General features: G+C 49.3%; 1 protein-coding gene across 1 annotated transcript in view; it reads left to right on the forward strand.

The window, feature by feature from the left end:
• Positions 1-1,464: 1,464 nt before the first annotated feature.
• Positions 1,465-25,058, forward strand: part of LOC137377669 (zinc finger protein 638-like) — a 172,880-nt gene continuing 149,286 nt past the window's right edge. Inside the window, exons 1-7 of the mRNA XM_068047574.1 lie at positions 1,465-1,517; positions 1,803-1,994; positions 2,140-2,269; positions 2,786-2,832; positions 2,958-3,102; positions 8,723-8,847; positions 10,749-10,907. Of these exons, the coding sequence (XP_067903675.1) occupies positions 1,465-1,517; positions 1,803-1,994; positions 2,140-2,269; positions 2,786-2,832; positions 2,958-3,102; positions 8,723-8,847; positions 10,749-10,907 (851 nt within the window). The remainder of the gene's footprint in view (positions 1,518-1,802; positions 1,995-2,139; positions 2,270-2,785; positions 2,833-2,957; positions 3,103-8,722; positions 8,848-10,748; positions 10,908-25,058) is intronic.

Here is a 25,058-nt window from a genome sequence, read left to right on the forward strand (position 1 = left end):
CTCATTGCACAATACCTAGTCTAAGATAACCTGTTCTCTAGTTGGTTCCTTAACGTATTGGTCTAAAAAACCATCACATACACACTCCAGGAAATCCTCCTCCACAGTATTATTGCTAATTTGCTTTGACCAATCTATATGTAGATTAAGGTCACCCACGATTACAGTTGTACCCTTATTGCATGCATCTCTAATTTCCTGTTTAATTCCATCCCTTACATCTCCACTACTGTTTGGGGGCCTATAGACAATCCCACCAACGTTTTCTGCCCCTTGGTGTTTCTTAGCTCCACCCATACAGATTCCACATCATGATTTTCTGAGCCAATATCCTTCCTCACTATTGCATTGATTTCCTCCTTTATTAACAACGCTACCCCACCTCCTTTCCCTTTTTACCTGTCCTCCCTAAATATTGAATACCCCTGAATGTTCAGTTACCACCCTTGGTCACCCTGCAGCCATGTCTCCGTAATCGCAACCATATCATAACCGTTTATATCTATTTGCGCTGTTAATTCATCTACCTAATTGTGAATGCTCCACGCAGTTAGACACAATGCCTTTAGACTTGTCTTTTTAACATTGTTAGTCATCCTAGCTTTATTTTGCACTATGGCCCCATTGGTTTCTCACCCTTGTTTTCTTTGCCTTCGACCTTTGCTTCTTACCTTTCTGTCTTTCATTTCTATCCTTGTTTCCCCTTCCTCTGTCTCCCTGCTCAGATTCTCATCCCCCTGCCATTCTAGTTTATAACTCTATGACTCAATGACTCTATGACACCCGCAGCTCCAGCTCTGTAATGCGGGTAGTCAGTAGCTGCAGATGGATACACTTCCTGCACACATGGTCATTAGGGGCACTGGAAGCATCCCTGATTTCCCACATAGCGCAGGAGAAGCATATCACGGGGCTGAGCTCTACTGACATGACTTACCTTTAGATTACTTAGTTACTCCCTTTAATTAAAAAATACGAATTACGCTAGGGGCCTTGTTCTACTCCAAACACTACCCACTACAATCCAAAGTCCTTACCTTTACTTTTGAAGCTAATGCAATCGTATAAATAGCAGAAAAAGTAGAGAAACTCACCTGAACCTACTTACCAATCAGCTGCCCTGCACCCACGTCACTTTTTGAATCCTGACGTCACTTGGAATTCCGCTGTTTGGGTCCTCCTCTCTCCCACTCTTTTATGGCCGCCGCCAATCCCTGGGTCCTCCTCTCTCCCGCTCTTTTATGGCCGCCGCCGGTCTCTGGGTCCTCCTCTCTCCTGCTCTTTTATGAATGAGAGCAGTCCCACCCAGCTGGATGACAGTGGAGAGGCGTTGGATGTCAAAGGCTGCAGACACGTTGAGAAGGATGGGGAGGGAACCTTTGTCACAGTCACATAGGATGTCATTTGTGGCTGTGGTGGGGCAGAAACCTGATTGGAGGGATTCAACATGGAGTTCCAGAAATGATGGGTATGGATTTGGGAAGTGACAACATGCTCAAGGACCTTGGAGAGGAATGGTAGGCTGGAGATGGGGCAGTAGTTTGTGGAGTGCAGATTGCAAGCTGAGTGTGGAGATTCGAGTCTGGTGAGTGAGGATTTTAAGTGTCATTATCTTTATAAAAGTCTGCTCTGCAGTTAGCATTTAACTGGGATTTACCCTCTAGATATAGTAGGGTTAAGAAAGTAAAGTAGAATTATGAAAGTAAAGTAAGTTTCTTACAGTCTTAGGCAGGGATTAACAGGCTCTACTGCAGAGTAGCTGATTAGTTAAGTAGCTGACCAGTCAAATCTGGTTGCTGCAGTTTCAGCTTCAAAAGGTATAAAGAGAGGTCTGAGTGCAGCCTGAAAATGGTTTGCAGATTGCAAGCTGAGTGTGGAGATTCGAGTTTGATGAGTGGCGAGTTCGGTGAAGTGGGAGGAGGTGCTCAATTTTTCTACTTGTTTAACCCTCCGGTATTTGGTTCTTGCTTCGGTGCAGTGGAAGGAGTTGTTTGGTGAGTAACTGGAAGGTATTCTACATATAATTAATAGTCTGTAAAGTTAAGGTATGGCAGGACAGCTCTGCCAAGTGGAATGTACAGCCTGCGGTATGTGGGCAGTCATGGATGCACCATGTGTCCTAGACAAACACATCTGCAGGAAGTGTCACCGGCTGCAAAAGTTTGAGCTCCGGGTTTCGGAACTCAAGCGGCGGCTGGAGTCACAGTTGTGCAGCCGCGAGGCGGAGGATTATGTGGATAGCACGTTTCGGGAGGTGGTCACACTGCAGGTTAGGAGCATGCAGGCAGATAGGGAATGGGTGACCACCAGGCAGGTGGTGCAGGAGTCCCCTGATATGATGTCACTCGCTAATCGGTTTTCCATTTTGGATACTGGTGAGCGTGATGGTTCCTCAGAGGTGTGCAGTCAGAACCAAATTTGTGGCATCATTGGTGGCTCAGCTGCATGGGAGGGAAGGAAGAGGCGTGGAAGAGCAGTAGTGATAGGGGATTTATTGGTGAGATACAGGTGCAGATTGCTATGTGGAAATATGATGTTGTGGCTATAACAGAGACCTGGCTCAAAGAAGGGCAGGACTGGGTGTTAAATATTCCTGGATACAAGGTGTTCTGGAAAGATAGGAAAGGGAAAAAAGGGGGAGGGGTGGCAGTATCGATTAAGGAGAGCATTGCAGTGCTGGAGAAAAAGGATGTCCCAGAGGGTCGAGGACGAGAATCCATTTGGCTGGAGCTAAGGAACAAAAAAGGTGCAGTTACATTGCTCGGTTTTGTCTATTGCCCGCCAGCTAGTGAGAAGGACGTGGAGGAACAAATCTGCAAGGAAAATTATAGGGTAGTTGTAACGGGGGATTTTAATTATCCAAACATAGACTGGGATAATAGTAGCGTAAAGGTCAGTGAGGGGCAAGAGTTCCTAGACTGTGTTCAGGGAAATTTTTGACAACTGTATGTTGCTAGTCCAACAAGAAAGGAGGCACTGCTAGACCTGGTTCTTGGGAATGAGGTGGACCAAGTGGATCAAATAGGAGAGCATTTATGGGACAGTGATCATTGTATCATAAGGTTTAGTCTGATGATGGAAAAGGACAAAGAGCAATCCAGGGTAAGAATAATTAACTGGGGGAAGGCCAACTTCAATGGGGTAAGAATGGAACTGGGGTGAATAAATTGGAGTCGAAAGCTGGCAGGAAAACCAGTAGATGATAAAGATAGTTCGGGCACAGTCGAGTTATGTTCCCTCAAAGGGGAAAAGTAGAGCAAACAAATCCAGAGCTCCTTGAATGACAAAAGAGGTAGAGATTAAGATAAAGAAGAAAAAGTGTTCTTATGATAGATGCCAGGTAGAAAATACTATTGAGGACCAGGCTGAATATAGAAAGTGCAGAAGGGGAAGTGAAAAAGCAAATAAGAGAAGCAAAGAGAGAGCATGAACAGAGATTGGCAGCTAACATGAAAGGAAATGCTAACGTTTTCTATAGGCATATAAATAGTAAAAGGGTGGTAAAAGGAGGAGTAGGGCCGATCAGGAATCAGAAAAGGAATTTACACATGGAGGCAGAGGGCAGAGCTAAGATATTGAATGAATACCAAGGACAAAGATTGTACCCAGGCAATGTTGAAAGACGAGGTAAGTCAGACATTAGAGGGGTTTAAAATTGATCAAGAGGAGGTATTAGATAGGCTGTCTGTACTTAAAGTGGATAACGCACCAGGGCCGATGAGATGCATCCAAGGATACTGAGGGAAGTGAGGGTGGAAATTGCAGAGGCACTGGCCATAATTTTTCAGTCTTCCTTAAACTCGGGGATGGTGCCAGAGAACTGGAGAATTGCAAATGTTACACCCTTGTTCAAAAAAGGGTGTAAAGATAAGCCCAGCAATTACAGGCCAGTCAGTTTAACTGCAGTGGTGGGAAAACTTCTACAAAAAATAATTTGGGACAAAATCAATAGTCACATGGACAAACGTGAGTTAATTAAGGAAAGCCAGCATGGATTTCTTAAGGGAAAATCATGTTTAACTAACTTGCTGGAGTTTTTTGAGGAGGTAACAGAGAGAGTTGATGAGGGCAATGCTGTTGATGTGGTGTACATGGACTTTCAAAACGTATTTGATACAATGCCACACAACAGACAGGTGGCAGATGAAGATTAATACAGAGAAATGTGAAGTGATTCACTTTGGTAGGAAGAACATGGAGAGACAATATAAAATAAAGGGTACAATTCTAAAGAAGGTGCAGGAGCAGAGGGACCTGGGGGTATATGTGCATAAATCATTGAAGGTGGCAGGACAGGTTGAGAAAGAGGTTAATAAAGCATACAGCATCCTGAGCTTTATTAATTGGGGGATAGAGTACAAGAGCAAGGAAGTTATGTTGAACTTGTATAAGACACTAGTTCAGCCTCAGCTGGAGTAATGCATCCAGTTCTGGGCGCTGCACTTGAGGAAAGATGTAAGGCATTGGAGAGAGTACAGAAAAGATACACGAGAATGGTTCCAGGGATGAGGAATTTCAGTTATGAAGATAGATTGGAGAAGTTAGGACTGTTTTCCTTGGAGAAGACAAGGCTGAGAGGTGATTTGATAGAGGTATTCAAAATCATGAGGGGTCTGGACAGAGTAGATAGAGAGAAACTGTTCCCACTCATGAAAGGATCGAGAACGAGTGGGCACAGATTTAAAGTGTTTGATAAGAGAAGCAAAAGTGACACGAGGAAAAACTTTTTCACACAGCGAGTGGTTAAGGTCTGGAATGCGCTGCCTGAGAACGTGGTGGAGGCAGGTTCAATTGAAGCGTTCAAAAGGGAATTAGACAGTTATATGAAAAGGAAGAATGTGCAGGGTTATGGGGAGAAGGCAGGGGAATGGAACTGAGGGAGTTGCTCGTTCAGAGAGCCAGTGCGGACACGATGGGCCGAATGGCCTCCTTCTGTACTGTAACAATTCTGTGATTCTGGGAAACGTTGGTCTCTTAGAGGCAGAGACAGGAGAAATTATCATGGGAAATGAGGAAATGGCAGACATTGAGCAAATACTTTGTGTCTGCCTTCACCGTAGAAAATGTTTGGTCTCTCAGGAAATCAAGGGATATGAAGAGCAGGCAGGAAAGTGGAGCTGAAGCCTAAGATCAGTCATGATCATGTTGAATGGTGGAGCAGGCTCGATGGGCCATATGGTCTGTTCCTGCTCCTATTTCTTCTGTTCGTATGTTCACCTATCACCCCTCTGCTCACTGTCCAATATTGGCTCCCTGTGTGACATTGGCACAATTTTAAAATTCTCATGGATGCTGAAAGGATGTTTTCCCCTTGTGGGAGAGACTAGAACTAGGAGACATAGGCTTAAAAATAAGGGGACGCCCATTTAAGACAGAGATGAGGAGAAATTTTTTCTCTCAGAGGGTGGTGAGTCTTTGGAACTCTCTTCCCCAGAGAGAGGTGGAGGCAGGGTCATTGAATATTTTAAAGACAGGGGTAGACAGATTCTTGACAAACAAGGGAGTCAAAGGTTGTTGGGGGTAGGCGGGAAAGTGAAGTTGAGGTTACAATCAGATCCTACTAAATGATGGAGCAGGCTCAAAGGGGCTGAATGGCCTACTCCTGTTCCTAATTCATATGTTTGTATGCTTGATTTCAAAGTAGCCATATAAATACCGTGGCTACAAGAGCAGGTCAGAGGCTAGGAATCCTGCGGCGAGTAACTCACCTCCTGTCTCCCCAAAGCCTGTTCACCATCTACAAGGCACAAGTCAGGAGTGTGATGGAATACTCTCCACTTGCCTGGATGGGTGCAGCTCCAACAACACTCAAGAAGCTCGACACCATCCAGGACAAAGCAGCCCACTTGCTTGGCACCCCATCTACAAACATTCACTCCCTCCACCACCGACGCACAGTGGCAGCAGTGTGTACCATCTACAAGATGCACTGCAGCAATGCACCAAGGCTCCTTAGACAGCACCTTCCGAACCCCATGACCTCTACCAACTGGAAGGGCACGGGCAGAAAATACATGGGAACACCACCACCTGCAGGTTCCCCTCCACGTCACACACCATCCTAACTTGGAACTATATCGCCGTTCCTTCACTGTCGCTGGGTCACAATCCTGGAACTCCCTTCCTAACAGCACTGTGGGTCTACCTACCCCAAATGGACTGCAGTGGTTCAAGAAGGCAGCTCACCACCACCTTCTCAAGGGCAATTAGGGATGGGCAATAAATGCTGGCCGAGCCAGCGACGCCCACATCCCATGAATGAATAAAAAAAAAATCTCTCCATGGCCTCACTCCTCCCTATCTCTGCAATCTCCTCCAGCCCTACAACCATCTGAGATCTCTGCACTCCTCCAATTCTAGCCTCTTGCTCATCCCTGAGTTTAATCACTCCACCATTTGTCGCTGTGCCTTCACCAGCCTTGGCCCTAAGCTCTGGAATTCCCTCCCTAAATCTCTCTGCCTCTCTACCAATGTGCCTTCTATTTTTTTTTTGTATTACACGGCTGATTTGTTAAAGTGCATGGGCACTTTAAACGTCTTTTGCGAGGCCGCACACAATTGGTAACTTAAAGGTCAATTTGTGCGCGGTCTTCCTGGGAACTTTCGGCTTGCTACATGGCCGTGCAGCTTCCTGGGATTATTTCTCATTCCCGCTCTTTCCTCCTTTAAGACACTCCTTAAAACCCAACCCTTTGATCAAGCTATAGTCACCTATCCTCATATCTCCTTATGTGGCTCAGTGTCAAATTTAGTTTGATAACATTCCTGTGAAGCACCTTGGGATGTTTTATTATGTTAGAGGTGCTATATGAATACAAATTGTTGTTAATGAATGTTATGTTTCCAGAAGCCTCCATGGTCTAATTAGCATTAGTCCTGTCCTTTCCCATTATGCAGTCTAACTACTGACTCCATTTTTGCCGACCCATTTAGGGTCAATTTCAGAGGCATTGCAGCCTTAAAATCCTCTTCACCTCCTCCAAATTCCTGCTTTCGGGAAAGGTCACCGCCAGGAAAAGCAATTACAAATTAGTGGCGGCACAGTGGCGCAGTGGTTAGCACCGCAGCCTCACAGCTCCAGCGACCCGGGTTCAATTCCGGGTACTGCCTGTGTGGAGTTTGCAAGTTCTCCCTGTGTCTGCGTTGGTTTCCTCCGGGTGCTCCGGTTTCCTCCCACATGCCAAAGACTTGCAGGTTGATAGGTTAATTGACCATTATAAATTGCCCCTAGTATAGGTAGGTGGTAGGGAAATATAGGGACAGGTGGGGATGTGGTAGGAATATGGGATTAGTGCAGGATTATTATAAATGGGTGGTTGATGGTCGGCACAGACTCGGTGGGCCGAAGGGCCTGTTTCAGTGCTGTATCTCTAAACTAAACTAAATCTAAACTAAAATGACTAGATTTTACATAGAATTGAAAGACTTTACAGCACAGAAACAGGCCATTCACCCCGACAGGTCCATTCTGGTATTGAAGCTCCACATGAGCCTCCTCCCACCCTACTTCATCTATCCCTCACTCCTTTGACCCTTGAAATGACATATTCTGAAGCATGATACGCACATTAAAGGCAGATCTGTCTGATATACAAATATAATATATACACATATTAGTGAACAGCCTCTAGCACTGCAGGCATGTTATATCATACAGCATAAGATCATGGAATTAAAGGACTGGATGAATTCACAAGCAGCTCAGTTAAGAGGCCGCAGACATCCAGTATTTTCTGTTGCTACATCTCTGATTACCAAATTTTATTTATTTATTTTTATTTAGAGATACAGCACTAAAACAGGCCCTTCGGCCCACTGAGTCTGTGCTGACCAACAACCACCCATTTATACTAACCCTACAGTAATCCCATATTCCCTATCACCTCCCTACACTAGGAGCAATTTACAATGGCCATTTTACCGATCACCTGCAAGTCTTTGGATGTGGGAGGAAACCGGAGCACCCGGAGGAAACCCACGCACACACAGGGAGAACTTGCAAACTCCGCACAGGTAATACCCAGAATCGAACCCGGGTCCCTGGAGCTGTGAGGCTGCGGTGCTAACCACTGCGCCACTGTGCCGCCCATTTCTATGAGACTGTGGCAGTGGAGCCCAGGCGGGAAATGAAAGTTTGAATCTGGTGGATATGCTCAGAGTAAATCACATGATTTGACCATCGTACTTTAGTTAAGTCATCCTACAGTCATATTAGAGTCATACTACAATCATATTAAAGGTGTTACAGTCATATTTCAGTTGTACTACAGTCCTATTACAGCAGTATGACAATCATACTGCAGTCGTATGAGCGTCACACCACAGTTGTATTGCAGTCTACAGGTTCTGATTTGTTGCGAAAGTGTTTTAGGCTTCCCCTCAATGTAAAATGCTTCCCACAACTCCCAGGCAATTCACCATGATCAAAGTTAGATTGTTTCCCCTCCCCATGGAGCAATGTGCAGCTAGCATTACAAGGCAGTAACTGCACTGTCCCACACCTGGTGTAAAGCCTCAATAGACTGAGGTGAAGGTGGAGATTGTGCTACAACATGGAGCACCTGTTCATACACCGTGAAGGTGCTTACCATCATCGAATTTTGCAACTTCTGCCCTTATAACCTTGGTCTGCTGCCCCATGCACTGCTCTAATTAGGTGTGTTTACAGCCTAGCTATTAGTGCTGTCAATGTGAACTAACGTGTTTGCATGACCTTCCTCAGCTGAAGATTTTAGAATCAGTGTTAAAGTACAGACCAAAGTGCCAGCGTTCTTTTCTGGGGGAGTGCTTGATATCCGAACATCGGTCACAACAAAGTGTTTTTCAGTGTTTCAACTACAACTCACAGTAAACAATATTTGCATTCCTATTATACTGGATGGGTTTATCCGTGTGGTATTGTCAGGGTGGCATTTGGTATGTTGATGTAGAATTCAATGTGTCAGTGTGATATTTGGTGTCTCTGTGTGGTATTTGGTGTGTTGATGTCGAATTTGGTGTCTCTGTGTGGGATTTGGTATATTGATGTAAAATGTGGTGTCTCTGTGTGGTATTTGGTATATTGATGTAGAATTTGGTGTGTCTGATGGATACCAGGAGTTTTAGTATGTGTTAAATGGGACAGTTTACTTGCACACTAGGTCAGACAGCAAGCTCTACAATCTACCAATGCTGAAAGCGAAGGCAAAAACACATCACGTCCTGAACAGAGAACTCCTCTAAGCTGATGATGCTGCGCTAGTCCCTCACAAGGAAACTCAGCTACAAAGACTTGCTGCCACAGAAAGCAGTTGAGGTCAAAACATTGAATGTTTTCAAGACGGAGTTAGATATAGCTCTTGGGTCTAAAGGGATCAAAGGGTATGGGGCGAAAGCCAGAACAGGCTACTGAGTTGGATGATCAGCCATGATCATAATGAATGGCGGAGCAGGCTCAAAGGGCCGAATGGCCTACTCCTGCTCCTATTTTCTATGTTTCTATGACTCAAGGACGGTCTCTCCCATGCCTATGACTTGTTCTCCTTGACTATAAGTGTCAAGAAAACTGTGGTCATGGAACAAGGTGTTGGTGGAGGCGGGGTCATTGAATAATTTTAAGGCGGGGTAGATAGATTCTTGTTAGGTAAGGGAATCAAAGGTTATCGGGGGTAGATGGGAGAGTGGAATTCGAGACACAAACAGATCAGCCATGATCTTATTGAATGATGGAGCAGCTAGAGGGGCTGAATGGCCTACTTCTGCTCCTAATTCATATGTTCATATCTCCAACCCTAATCACACTAAATAACACCCCACTGGAGGTGGTTAGCAAATCCTGCTACCTTCGGTCCATAAGTTGACAGATAATCTGTCCCTTGATACGGAGCTTGATACACGCATAGGGAAAGCAGCTACCACCTTTGGCAGACTTGCAAAACGTGCATGGGATAACACCAAGCTAACTCTTAGAACCAAGCTAATGGTTTATAAGGCCTGTGTTCTCAGCACCTTGCTGTAAGGGTGATAGATCAAAGGCATGTTACTGGAATGAGCCACAGATCAGACAGGATCGAATTGAATGGTGGAACAGTGTCAAGGGGCTGCCTATATTTTGTCTTTAAGTCATCCTCATTAAGGAACTGTCAAGCTCAGAGAAAAGAATTATTTGGTCTTTATCACATTTCTCTTAGTGCACCAGTTGGCTGCCACATTTCCTACAACAGTGACTACACTTCAAAAGCACTTCATTGCTGTAAGGCAGTTTGGGATGTCCTGAGGTTGTGGAAGACTCTAAATAAATGCAAGTCTTTTTTTCTTTATGTGCCACCCTATGAAGTCTCTGTGTCCAGGAAAGTCCCCAATTTCTGTGAGGATACATACTCTTGAGTGTGCTTCACATTTTCAAGTGTTGGCACCTCTGCCAGGATTAAGGGGATATTTTAAAGAGGTGTTCAAAATCATAATGATGGATGAACTGAGGAGAAACTGTTTCCAGTGGCAGGATGGTTGATAAATGGTTGACAAGAGAACCAGTTGAGATATGATCTAGAATGCACTGAAATTCCCTTTCAAAAGGGAATTGATAAATCGTTGAAAGGGCAGGGGAGTGGAATAATTGGACTACTCTTTCAGAGAGCCAACACAGGCACAGTGGGCCGAATGGCTTGCCCCTTTGTGCTGTCTCATGAGTTAATGACAATGCCGACAGTTGCTGCAGGCTGGAGGGAGGAGCAGGGGATCGGTGATCGATTGCACTAGGCTGCGTTTAGCGCGCACGCTCGATATCTGCGGCGCTCGATTGGCGACGCCTGGTTTCCGCGGCAGCGGCAGCGGGAGGAGCAGCGCGAGCGAGCGGGTCGGCAGCGGGAACAGGAACGGCACCGAGACCGAGTCCGGGCGGAGCGGGCACCAGCACCCTCACCCAGCAGGTAGGCCCGGCTCGGTCCGGCAAGAGCGGACCCGGGGTGCGCGGCGGCCTGAAGCCGCGGCCTTCGCTCTCGCATCGAGAACCTTCCACAAGATGGCGGCGGATTTGTGGCCTGACGAAGCTCGAGTTACCTCAAAGCCCGGGAGTGAGGGAGGGGGATCCCAACCCGGGGGGGAGAAGGGGACATTCCCGACCCCGGGGGGGGGCGAGGGGCAAGTTTCCCGACCCCGGGGGGGGGGAGGGGCAAGATTCCCGACCCCGGGGGGGGGGAGGGGCAAGATTCCCGACCCCGGGGGGGGGGAGGGGCAAAATTCCCGACCCGGGGGGGGGAGGGGCAAGATTCCCGACCCGGGGGGGGGAGGGGCAAAATTCCCGACCCCGGGGGGGGAGGGGCAAGATTCCCGACCCGGGGGGGGGGGGAGGGGCAAAATTCCCGACCCCGGGGGGGGGGGGGAGGGGCAAGTTTCCCGACCCCGGGGGGGGGGAGGGGCAAGATTCCCGACCCCGGGGGGGGAGGGGCAAGTTTCCCGACCCCGGGGGGGGGGAGGGGCAAGTTTCCCGACCCCGGGGGGGGGAGGGGCAAGTTTCCCGACCCCGGGGGGGGGGGGGGAGGGGCAAGATCCCCGACCCCGGGGGGGGGGGAGGGGCAAGATCCCCGACCCCGGGGGGGAGGGGCAAGATCCCCGACCCGGGGGGGGGGGGGGGAGGGGCAAGATCCCCGACCCCGGGGGGGGGGAGGGGCAAGTTTCCCGACCCCGGGGGGGGGGGAGGGGCAAGTTTCCCGACCCCGGGGGGGGGGGAGGGGCAAGATTCCCGACCCCGGGGGGGGGAGGGGCAAGATTCCCGACCCCGGGGGGTGGCGGGGCAAGATTCCCGACCCGGGGGGGGGGGGGTGGCGGGGCAAGATTCCTGACCCCGGGGGAGAGGGGTAAGATTCCCGACCCCGGGGGGGGGGGGGGTTTAGGGGCAAGATTCCCGACCCGGGGGGGGGGGTTTAGGGGTAAGATTCCCGACCCTGGGGGGGAGGGGCAAGATTCTCGACCCCGGGGGGGAGGGGCAAGATTCCCGACCCCGGGGGGGAGGGGCAAGATTCCCGACCCCGGGGGTTTAGGGGCAAGATTCCCGACCCCGGGGGTTTAGGGGCAAGATTCCCGACCCCGGGGGTTTAGGGGCAAGATTCCCGACCCCGGGGGAGAGGGGTAAGATTCACGATCCCGGGGGAGAGGGGTAAGATTCCCGACCCCGGGGGGGGGTTTAGGGGCAAGATTCCCGACCCGGGGGGGGTGTTTAGGGGCAAGATTCCCGATCCCGGGGGTTTAGGGGTAAGATTCCCGACCCCGGGGGTTTAGGGGCAAGATTCCCGACCCCGGGGGTTTAGGGGCAAGATTCCCGACCCCGGGGGTTTAGGGGCAAGATTCCCGACCCCGGGGGTTTAGGGGCAAGATTCCCGACCCCGGGGGTTTAGGGGCAAGATTCCCGACCCCGGGGGTTTAGGGGCAAGATTCCCGACCCCGGGGGTTTAGGGGCAAGATTCCCGACCCCGGGGGGGGGGGGTTTAGGGGCAAGATTCCCGACCCCGGGGGGGGGTTTAGGGGCAAGATTCCCGACCCCGGGGGTTTAGGGGCAAGATTCCCGACCCCGGGGGGGGGAGGGGCAAGATTCCCGACCCCAGGGGGGAGGGGCAAGATTCCCGACCCGGGGGGGGGGGGGGGGGGGGTGGCGGGGCAAGATTCCCGACCCCGGGGGTTTAGGGGCAAGATTCCCGACCCCGGGGGAGAGGGGTAAGATTCCCACTCCCCGGGGGGGGGGGTTTAGGGGCAAGATTCCCGACCCCGGGGGGGGGGGTTTAGGGGCAAGATTCCCGACCCCGGGGGTTTAGGGGCAAGATTCCCGACCCCGGGGGTTTAGGGGCAAGATTCCCGACCCCGGGGGTTTAGGGGCAAGATTCCCGACCCCGGGGGAGAGGGGTAAGATTCACGATCCCGGGGGAGAGGGGTAAGATTCCTGACCCCGGGGGGGGGGGGGTTTAGGGGCAAGATTCCCGACCCAGGGGGGGGGGGTTTAGGGGTAAGATTCCCGACCCCGGGGGTTTAGGGGTAAGATTCCCGACCCCGGGGGTTTAGGGGTAAGATTCCCGACCCCGGGGGTTTAGGGGTAAGATTCCCGACCCCGGGGGTTTAGGGGTAAGATTCCCGACCCCGGGGGTTTACGGGAAAGATTCCCGACCCCGGGGGTTTACGGGAAAGATTCCCGACCCCGGGGGTTTAGGGGTAAGATTCCCGACCCCGGGGGTTTAGGGGTAAGATTCCCGACCCCGGGGGTTTAGGGGTAAGATTCCCGACCCCGGGGGTTTAGGGGTAAGATTCCCGACCCCGGGGGTTTAGGGGTAAGATTCCCGACCCCGGGGGTTTAGGGGTAAGATTCCCGACCCCGGGGGTTTAGGGGTAAGATTCCCGACCCCGGGGGTTTAGGGGTAAGATTCCCGACCCCGGGGGTTTAGGGGCAAGATTCCCGACCCCGGGGGTTTAGGGGCAAGATTCCCGACCCCGGGGGTTTAGGGGCAAGATTCCCGACCCCGGGGGTTTAGGGGCAAGATTCCCGACCCCGGGGGTTTAGGGGCAAGATTCCCGACCCCGGGGGTTTAGGGGCAAGATTCCCGACCCCGGGGGTTTAGGGGCAAGATTCCCGACCCCGGGGGTTTAGGGGCAAGATTCCCGACCCCGGGGGTTTAGGGGCAAGATTCCCGACCCCGGGGGTTTAGGGGCAAGATTCCCGACCCCGGGGGTTTAGGGGCAAGATTCCCGACCCCGGGGGTTTAGGGGCAAGATTCCCGACCCCGGGGGTTTAGGGGCAAGATTCCCGACCCCGGGGGTTTAGGGGCAAGATTCCCGACCCCGGGGGTTTAGGGGCAAGATTCCCGACCCCGGGAGGGGGGGTTTAGGGGCAAGATTCCCGACCCCGGGGGGGGGGGGGTTTAGGGGCAAGATTCCCGACCCCGGGGGGGGGGGGGTTTAGGGGCAAGATTCCCGACCCCGGGGGGGGGTTTAGGGGCAAGATTCCCGACCCCGGGGGTTTAGGGGCAAGATTCCCGACCCCGGGGGTTTAGGGGCAAGATTCCCGACCCCGGGGGTTTAGGGGCAAGATTCCCGACCCCGGGGGTTTAGGGGCAAGATTCCCGACCCCGGGGGTTTAGGGGCAAGATTCCCGACCCCGGGGGTTTAGGGGCAAGATTCCCGACCCCGGGAGGGGGGGTTTAGGGGCAAGATTCCCGACCCCGGGGGGGGGTTTAGGGGCAAGATTCCCGACCCCGGGCGTGGGGGGGGTTCAGGGGCAAGATTCCCGACCCCGGGGGGGGCAAGATTCCCGACCCTAGCCGGTGGGGGGGTGGGTTTAGGGGCAAGATTCCCGACCCCGGGGTGGGTTTAGGGGCAAGATTCCCGACCCCGGGGGGAGGGGCAAGATTTCCGACCCCTGAGGGGGCAAGGTTCCCGACCCCGGGGGGGGGTGGGGAGGGGCAAGATTCCCGACCCCGGGCCGGGGGGTGGTTTAGGGGCAAGATTCCCGACCCCGGGCGGGGGGGTTTAGGGGCAAGATTCCCGACCCCGGGGGGAGGGGTAAGATTCCCGACCCCGGGGGGGGGGGGTTTAGGGGCAAGATTCCCGACCCCGGGGGAGGGGTTTAGGGGCAAGATTCCCGACCCCGGGGGTGTGTTTAGGGGCAAGATTCCCGACCCCAGGGGGGGGTTTAGGGGCAGGATTCCCGACTCCGGGGGGCGGTTTAGGGGCAATATTCCCGACCCCGGGGGGCGGTTTAGGGGCAAGATTCCCGACCCCGGGGGGGGAGGGGGTGGAGGGGCAAGATTCCCGACCCCGGGGGGGGAGGGGCAAGATTCCCGACCCCGGGGGGGGAGGGGCAAGATTCCCGCCCCCGGGGGGGGAGGGGCAAGATTCCCGACCCCGGGGGGGGAGGGGCAAGATTCCCGACCCCGGGGGGGGAGGGGCAAGATTCCCGACCCCGGGGGGGAGGGGGCAAGATTCCCGACCCCGGAGGGGGCAAGATTCCCGACCCCGGAGGGGGCAAGATTCCCGACCCCGGGCGGGCGGGGGGGGTTTAGGGGCAAGATTCCCGACCCCGGGCGGGGTGGGGTTTAGGGGCAAGATTCCCGACCCGGGGGGGAGGGGCAAGATTACCGACCCCGGGGGGGGGGTTTAGGGGCAAGATTCCCGACCCCGGGGGGGGGGTTTAGGGCCAAGATTCCCGACCCCGGGGGGGGGGGGGGGTTTAGGGGCAAGATTCCCGACCCCGGGGGGGGGGGGGGTTTAGGGGCAAGATTCCCGACCCCGGGGGGGGGGTTTAGGGGCAAGATTCCCGACCCCGGGTGGGGGGGTTTCGGGGCAAGATTCCCGACCCCGGGGGGGATTAGGGGCAAGATTCCCGACCCCGGGGGGGGGGTTTAGGGGCAAGATTCCCGACCCCGGGGGGGGGGTTTAGGGGCAAGATTCCCGACCCCGGGGGGGGGGTTTAGGGGCATGATTCCCGACCCCGGGGGGGGGGTTTAGGGGCATGATTCCCGACCCCGGGGGGGGTGGTTTAGGGGCAAGATTCCCGACCCCGGGGGGGGGGTTTAGGGACAAGATTCCCGACCCTGGGGGGGGGGGGCAAGATTCCCGACCCCGGGGGGGGGGGGTTAGGGGCAAGATTCCCGACCCCGGGGGGGGGGGGCAAGTTTCCCGACCCCGGGGGGAAGGGGTAAGATTCCCGACCCCGGGGGGGGAGGGGGTGGAGGGGCAAGATTCCCGACCCCGGGGTGGGGTTTATGGGCAAGATTCCCGACCCTGGGGGGCGGGGTTTAGGGGCAAGTTTCCCGACCCCGGGGGGATAGGGGCAAGATTCCCGACCCCGGGGGGGGGGGTTTAGGGGCAAGATTCCCGACCCCGGGGGGGGGTTTAGGGGCAAGATTCCCGACCCCGTGGGGGGGGTTTAGGGGCAAGATTCCCGACCCTGGGGGGGGGGTTTAGGGGCAAGTTTCCCGACCCCGGGGGGATAGGGGCAAGTTTCCCGACCCGGGGGGGGGGGGGGGCAGAGATAGGGGCAAGTTTCCCTACCCCGGGGGGGGGGGGAGGGGCAGGATTCCCGACCCAGGGGGGGTGCAAGATTCCCGACCCCGGGGGGGAGGGTGGGGTGAGATCCCCAACCCAGGGGGAGGGTTATGATTCCTGACTCGGGGGGGGGGGGGGGTGTGGAGGGGTAAGATTCCTGACCTCGGGGTGGGGGATGTGGAGGGGTACGATTTTCGACAAGGGGGGAGGGGTAAGATTCCAGGTCTGGGGGGAGGGGTAAGATTCCCGACCCGGCCGGGGGCGGGGGGGTGTGGCGGATGAGTCCCGGTCCCGAGGGGGGTGGGGGAAGAGTAAGATTCCTGGCCCGGGGGGGTGGTGGAGGGTTAAGATTCTGGGGGTGGGAGAGGGGTAAGATTCCCGGAGGGGGGGGTGGGTGGGAGAGGAGGAGTAGGATTCCCAGCCCTGGGGGGGGGGGGGAGGTGAAAGATTCCCTGGGTTGGGGTCAGAGGGAGGAGGGGAGGGGTTTGGTGACACACTGAGGGGAGGGCTGGGCTTTAGTGATCTGGAGGGTGGGGGGTTAGTCACTTGGGAAGGGGAAGAGTTTTGAGATCCAGGGTGGGGGGGTGGGTGAGAGGGAGGGGTTTAATGACCAGCAGGTCTTTGCGGTTGGGGGGGGGGGGGGGCAGTGTGGTGGTTGTAACTGTCCCAGGGGAAAGGGATTTACAGACAGTTATGTGGGGGAGAGGTTAAATGACACGGGCTGGAGGGGCACGGTATAGTGACATGAAGTGGGAGGAGAGGGATTTAATGACGGAGGGGAGGGGTTTAGTGAGCCGGGGGTGGTGGTTATTGACCGGGGAGGGATGTGTGTTTAGTGACCTGGGGGTGGTGTTTATTATCCGGGGGAGGGGTGGGTGTTTAGTGACCGGGGGGGTGGGGGGGGGGGGTGGTTTAGCGACCCAGAGGGAGGGGTTTATTGACTTGGAGTGGAGTGGGTATTTCGTGACCTGGGAGGGGAGGTGTTTAGTGACTGGCAAGGAAGGGGTTCAGTGACCTTTTGATGACCTGTGGGAGGTTTATTGACCCGGTGGAGGGTGCGTGGAGAGGTTCGATGACTACTGTGGATTAGTAGGCTGGACGGGGGTTTGGTGTGGAGTGGTCATTGCGATTAATTATCCTGAACGTTCTGGAGAGAGTTTTCCTTCTCGTGCCATTTTGTATATTGTATCTGCTTGGCTGTGTAGACCATTAGCGTGCTGCTTTCATCAATATTAAGTGCAGCTAATTGACCCTTAGCCCACTAGAAAAGTTAGGGTTTGGGTACTGTTGAAGGTACTGTATTTCACATTGATAGTGTGACCCATGTATAAGTGCTCTTAGACACTAATCTGGTTTCACCTGTCTAGTTTTAGAATTGTGAAATATTACAGCACAATAGCTGATTCATTCGTGCAGTTCTGGGAGCTGTGCACTTACTCATTTTGGATGTGAAATCTACAAATGTAAACCTGATCTCCTAAATCTGTTTTTTTCTCTTTGTATTGTGTTTCATAATGCTGTTCTTGTCTGGTCCTGGACTTGGGAAAGACTAACCCAAGTGGTGGGAAATGCAGAAAGAATTATCGTCTAGTTTTGATTCACATAAATGCTTCTGTTGCTGACTTTTGGAAATAAATTCCACGCTCACTGGAAGCACCAAATTGCTAGGGCATTTTAATTTTCTAAGCTGGAGTAACACCAACAAGTGATTTGCTGTGTGTGTGCTTTAATTGTATCGGCCAGTGCCTTGAAAAAAAACACCTGTGAAATCCAACTTGCATGTTTTTCCTTTCGGGGAGTTTTTGAATAAATTTTTTTTCATATTCATGATTTGACTTTTAAATGTAAAATATGCACTTAAGTGGTCTTATGCAACAGTTCTCAACCTTTTTGCTTCTGAGCTCCCTCTTGGATTGTTAAAAATTTCATTGAACCACCCCAAATCACAAGTGCTTCTTCTGTATAAAATATTGGTTATATAATTCTTTTTGTTCTACTTAATACGAAACCTGTTACTGATGCTTAGCAACAAATTGAATTCTTGTATGTTAGGTTTGAATTTTAGCACATGGCTTCCCTCCCCAATTAAAGCCTTCAATTGCACAAATACTGAAACACAGAAGTAACGTTTTGTAATCTGGCTATAACATTTACTGATAAGATGCATTAAACTCTTTCTCCCACTTCTCCCCATCCCTAACTTAGAGTCCCTTCATATCTGATTTACCATGAAGCAGAGACAGCTCCAGGAAACAGTGATGATTGACAGCCTCATAGCTGGTACCTTCACCTCTCTGTCGTGACTGATTAGTCACTTGACATTCTCCGTCTGGTTGAATTTGTTGATACGTAATCTTTAACGGCATTAAACATCTTTTCATGCAGTAAAATGATTTCAAAATGCTTCAGAGTAGAATGCAGTGACCCTGTTGAGGTAAGCAAACTCAGTCAGACAAATGTAGCTATTTCTTGTGGGTGGTAAGCAGTTAATTTATTGTTGCATTTTTTTCTACACATTCTTTAGTTATTTTTGGCGGATCCCTGGTTGAGAGCCCTTGGTCTAACAGAATAAGTCTGAAGTAGTTTCTGCTGTAACTTTTTTGCAGAACTGATATTGGTATGTGTGTTTGCTGTCTTTAAATAACTTCCACCAAGCCGACCATTCTTTAAGAAGTTACTTTTCTGAAGGCTTCATGGTGAATTGCTTTCTTGTCAAAAAGCTTCTAATATTTTTTCAGATTATTGTTCATCTGCAAATATCCACCAGCCCGGGCAATAAAAATATAGCCCAACTCTGATTTAGTATTAGTTTTAAATCTTGAAGGGATTAGTGTCAGTCACTGACCCTGCAGGTTTGAACTGGTATCAGGAGTTTATTGCTATAGCAAATGATTGCTGTGAAATCAATACTGCAGAATTATTTCAAGGAGTTTGTCTTATTGTAAAATAATTAACTTTTAACATGAAGTATTTGAAGTCCTATTAGAACAGATCTCTCGTAGGTAGATGAAGGAACAGACTGGAGTTGCACATCCTCGTGATCTGTAGTCTTACCATCCTTTCTCAGCTAGTCTGGTATGCTAAAATCCTACAAGCCACTGTTGTCCCAATAAAAACCCTAACATACGTAGTCACTTTGACCAAATAAGAGGAAGTTGGGCAATAGGCAAGAATTGGGAAAAATATTTAGGGAGGTGATTGAGATCATACTTAAAAGTGATGGATTTTTCAAGAAATGTCAAGCAGTGTTGGTTGTTTTCGAAGGGAGTTCCAGAATGCAAGCATAAACCATGAGTAAATAGAGGGCAAGCTGACGAACAATGATGCAGATTTGTAGAGTAGAGAGTTTTGGTAGTGCTGAAGGAGATAACAGGGATAGGGTGCTGTGAGGCTGTTGGATGTGTGTAGATAGGGAAGACATTGAATCTGTGTGCTGAGACATGGAGCCAGTAGAGACTGAGTTAGCAGTGCTTTGGCACAGGAGATTGAGACGAGTTGCAATTTTATAGCATAGAACTTGAGAGCTGATGACGATGTGTAGCCATTAGTTCTGGAAGTGATGTGGAAATGGACAATCTTAATAATGAACTGGAGGAAGTTCAGGCATAAGGGTGGTGGCAGAGAGATAACACCTGGTGTCAGTATACCTGCAGAGGCTAACATATATCCGAGAGGCCACTTGTATGAGGAACAGGACAGTCTAGCAGTGCAAGCTTTTAGTATGTTGGAGGTGACTGTTTAAATGTGGGAGGAAAGTTCATTACTTTAAGGCAAGTGAGAATGGAATCTCAAAATGGCACTGTAGCAGAGGTGGACCGATGCGGCTGTGAAGAAAGATAGAGTGGATGACCAAAAGTCAGAGAGAACAAGATGAAAGACTATGCCATGGGTACTGTGACCAGCGGGAGCTGATTGAAGGGAACGGAATAGAAAGCTGGACTTGGAGTTGGGTGGTGATGAGGAAAGGAAAGAGGAGTTTAGAAGTTGGGGAGGATTGCCTGCTTGACAATTAGCTGTTAAAGAGGATGGTGATAGTAATTTTGAAGTCAGACAAACAATGCTGGAAGAAAGGGGGCAAGTACTGGTGTCTGTGTGCATTGGGTCAAGGAATGGTATTCAGAGCTGGGTTTGGAGAGGGTTGAAGCAATGCTTGGGCTGGTTGTGTGGAGGAAATTAACCTAATTAGTGTGGGGAGGATGAAGGAAAGTATAGAAGGTCCAAATTATTGAAGTGGAGAAACTGACAGGGTTGCAAAGGGAACCAAGAGGCTGGAGATAAGGAAATCGAGGAACTCCTCAGTTGAGGATGGAATGTGTGGGGAGCCAAAGGAACTTGGTAATGGTGATGAGGACTTTGGAGTTCTTTGTGATCCTCAGATTTGAGGCTGTGACGCTAAACTGGTCTGACCAAAATATTAGTGAACCTGTCTGGAATGAGGCCTTGGATTGGGAGAGTCTTGTTCACAAAGAAGCAGTAAGAACTCCAGAAGAAGGGGGGAGGTGGGTGGGAAAAAGGGACGGAGTTAAGATGAGCGAGGTTTTCCCTCGGAGGTAGAAGTTCGTGGAAATTGCATCATGAGAAGTTGTTCAGAAAGAGGTATTAAGTGCCATGGTGGATGGAGCAGAGGTCACACATGTACCATTCCATCAGGAGCTATTAAATGGTGATTTGGAGGGACAAAAGGTTATTGCGCAAAGTAGGAGCTTATGGTGTAGCGGGTAACTGATTAGCATGGATAGAAGACTGGCTGGCTGGCAGAAAACAGAGTGTATGCATAAATGGGTCCTTTTCTGATTGGCAGGATGTGACGAGTGGAGTCCCACGGGTCTACTGGGGCCTCAACTTTTTACAATTTATATCAATGATTCAGATGAGGAGAGCACTGGCTTAGTAGCTAAATTTGCAGATGACACAAAGATAGGTAGGAAAGTATGTTGTGAAAAGGGCATAAGGAGGTTGCAGACGAATATAGATAGGTTGAGTGAGTGGGCAAAAATCTGGGAAATGGAATATAATGTAGGAAAATGTGAAGTTGTTCACTTTGGTAGGAAGAATAAAAAAGCAGAGTATTACTTAAACGGCGAATGACTGCAGAATTCCGTGGTGCAAAGGGATCTAGGTATTCTAGTGCGTAAGACACAAAAGGTTAGTATGCAGGTACAGCAAGTAATAAAGAAGGCTGATGGAATGCTATCCTTTATTACCAGAGGAATTGAAAATAAAAGTAAGGATGTTATGCTTCAGTTATACAGGGCATTGGTGAAACCATATCTCGAATACTGTGTGCAGTTTTGGTCTCCTTATTTGAGGAAGTATGTAAATGCATTGCAGGCGGTTCAGAAGAGGTTTACTAGATTGATGCCTGGAATGAGTGGGTTGTCTTATGAGGAAAGGTTGGACAGACTGGGCTTGTTTTCACTGGAGATTAGAATAGTGAGGGGAGACTTGATTGAAGTATATAAGATCCTGAATGGTCTGACAAGCGTGATATGGAGAGGATTTTTCCTCTTGTGGGTGAGTCCAGAACTAGGGGTCACTAATTTAAAATTAGGGGGTCACCCTTTTAGGACAGAGATGAGGGGAAATTTTTCTGAGGGTTGTGCGACTTTGGAACTCTGACTTAGGTGGTGGAGGCGGGGTTATTGAATATTTTTAAGGTGGAGGTAGATTCTTGTTAGGTAAGGGAATCAAAGGTTGTCGGTTTTAGATGGGAGTGTGGAATTTGAGACAACAGATCAGCCATGATTTTATTGAATGCTGGAGCGGGCTAGAGGGGCCGAATGGCCTACTTCTGCTCCTAGTTCGTATATATGTTCATAATGCAGATCAGTCCACCCACCCATGGTACTGAGCTGAATTGTTATGTGGTTATGCTTGTCCATTTGAGAGCAACTTACTTAGCCACGGCCTGGAGATCAAATCTGGGACCTTCCTGCCTCAGTGCATTTCCCCACTAGGCTATCAGTGGAATTTGAAGTTTTATTTTCTCTCTCTCATTTGTCTCTGTTGTCCGTATCACTGGTACCTGCATTAAACAAGTCAGTATAATCTGCTCCCAGACCTCTAAGCACCAACCTAAAAAGCAGATGCACAAGTGGCTTTGCCCTTTTTGCTCTGGGGCACACTTCTGAGACACAAGCACAATTGATTGTGCAAACATACTGATCATGTTGAGGCATCAATAAAGTACATTTAAAATTAATGATACCAGATTTTTTGAGAAGCGTGAGCTACATTAGTCAGTTTTTAAAGTCCAGCATTGTAAAAAAATTGAAATCATATTAAGCTAAAAGTTACTCCACTTAAGGAACTTCGTTTTGTCACATTTTCTTGTAATTCCTAATACAATTTCCAAGTTTATTTCTGTCCTTCCATTGTGAAAATACTGATGTTCTGGTCCAGGTGCGATGTAACAATCCAGCTTTCAAACTCAGTAACAGTACTTGTGGTTATTTTGTTACAGGACTGTGAAAGGTAAGTGTTAAATGATTAACTAAGACTAAGGTAGTCTAATGTCTACTACCTGGTTCCTCTATGCCTCTGATCTTGCAGTTGAGCTTTAGGTTCCCACAGCTTGATGCCTTTCACCAAGTGCTGGGAAATGGGGTGAGAATAGATAGGCTTGATGGCCGGCGCAGACACAGTGGGCTGAAGGGCCTGTTTCTGTGCTGTATAACTCTATGACTGTTCCTTTTGGCTCTGTTCTGCTTGAGTGAAGCCATGTGGCAACCCAAATCGTCAAAGATCTGATATCAGTATTTGCAGTTTGGAAACTGAAAACCTGGCTTTGTCTCAAGTAAAGGAACAGTCCATGCATTGAATATTTTGGAAGTCCTGACAGTAGATCAGTATTTATCAGAGCTGATAAAACACATGAAATTGCCAATGCATAATTCTCTAAATTAAAGAAATTAATCCAGAATTTATATGCCATTGAAGGCAGCCTACCATGTAGAAACATTGTGCAGCAGTATTGGTTATTTCTGATTAGGAGCAATAAATTCCATTTATGTTTAATTCCTACATTCATCATTCCCAGTATTGATTTGGTCCCTATATTTGGTGATTTCTTGTACATGTCCGAAGCAACAATTGTACACTGCAATCAAGTATGTAAACTCTGCCTTGGTTTGTAACATCCATCATCGCAGCTGTTCAATTTGAATTTCAAGTAAGTGAGAAAAGATTCATCATTTACTGCTCCCTTTGGGTGGTTTCCAGGTCTATTTTATAGCACTGCCCTCATTATGATCATTGACATTTTTTTTGAAAATCCAATTTTTGGTTTCTCCATTTGAATTTAGAAGTATTTTGATAATGCCAAAGGATATGGGTATCTGAATAGCTGCATCTAGTTTCTCTGGTATTTAAAGATCCATACCTTTTTAGTAGTGAGCAATTTTACCCTTTGTGTAGCTCTTACTAAATTGTTAAATTTGGGAAAAAGTTACAGTTCTTGAGAAAACTAGTGAAAGCAACTTTAAAAACATTTGAAAGATGTGTGTTGAGGGTGAGAGCAAATTGTACAAAATTAGGAGTATAATATTTGTGTTGAGGTATGGACACGGCGGGGCCTTTCAGGCAAATAGTATAAAAGTTGGTTATATATTACAGTAGGCATAGAATGAAATGAAAATTACTGTATTCTTACAATAACAAACTGACAGAGCTCTGAATATCAAGTAACCACCTGTCTGAAGCAATACCAGCATTTCTTACCTATCTGAGTAAAGTGATTTCCAGTTCGTTATGGTAAGAGTTTATTGACTAATTTATTTGGACTGTTTAGGTAGGTGATGAAACAAAATGAGACACAAGTTATGCAAAACCATTAAAAATAATGCTTATTCTTTCAACCTTATGCTTTACCAGTAAAAATAAGGCATTGGTAGTTTGTAGCAAACTGATTTTGGAAAAGAACAGGTGCTGCCTAAAGAAATAGGCTACCAGGCTTATTTTATCATCTAAGAATATCACAGAATAATACAGTGCAGAAGAGGCCCTTCGGCCCATCGAGTCTGTACCGATGCATTAAAGACACCTGACCTGTCTACCTAATCCCATTTGCCAGCACTTGGCCCATAGCCTTGAATGTTATGACGTGCAAAGTGCTCATCCAGGTACTTTTTAAAGGATGTGCGGCAACCCGCCTCTACCACACTCCCAGGCAGTGCATAATATCTTTTTACCACCAACTTCCTCTTCAGTATGGTACAGTACAGCTGGCTTAGAACTCGATTGCACACCTTGCTGAATTTGAAGTGTCAAAGTTTCAAACTGCTACTGTTGGAAGAATGTAAGGAGCAACAGGATCTGAGCTCGTTTTCTCTTTGACACATATATAGCTTTGATGCAGATATATGGGCATATTTGTGTTGCTGTGGGAATGGTCTGGCTTTGGGTTTTGAAAAACGCATTTCAGTTAATTTGCTACAATTAAGAGGTAGTTCAGAAGAAACTACTGAAAAGAGTCGCTGGATTGTTTAGAAAATATAATACTGACTTGTTTCCTTGAACACAGTTTTGCTTTGTAAAGTCAAGGGTACTGAGTGTTCTCTCTGCAAACCTTGTACCTTTCAACAATGAATTATTTCATGAAAATACTTCAGTGCACACCCATAAAAAGAAGCCTCCAGTCTATTTTTCTAATAGTGTTGTGCACTGAATTTTTTGCAGGAGACTTTCTGCTTTCTTTACATTTTAAAGGTGAGATGTTTACAGAAGTTGTCTTATCCAAGAATCTGAAGTATTTTTGGAGATGAGGGCAATGATGGCGCAGTGACATTTATTGCCCATTCCTACTTGCCCTGAGAGTGGTCTTGAACCAATGCAGTGATTGTACTCCCGTGGTGATGTTAGGTAGGGAATTATTGGATAGAAATTCCTGTTGTGTTTAAATTGCTGTAACTATATTGAGTGTATTTTGGAGATTTTAATAAAGTGATGTAGTTCCTTTGGTTTACCTTTCATCATCAGAACTGCTCATTGTAATATTACAATTAAGAACCCAGCTTGATTAACCTAGGATCATAATTTAATTGACAATGGTTAGG

Source organism: Heterodontus francisci, chromosome 1 (assembly GCF_036365525.1).
Source record: "Heterodontus francisci isolate sHetFra1 chromosome 1, sHetFra1.hap1, whole genome shotgun sequence".
In the NCBI taxonomy this organism is placed as follows: domain Eukaryota; kingdom Metazoa; phylum Chordata; class Chondrichthyes; order Heterodontiformes; family Heterodontidae; genus Heterodontus; species Heterodontus francisci.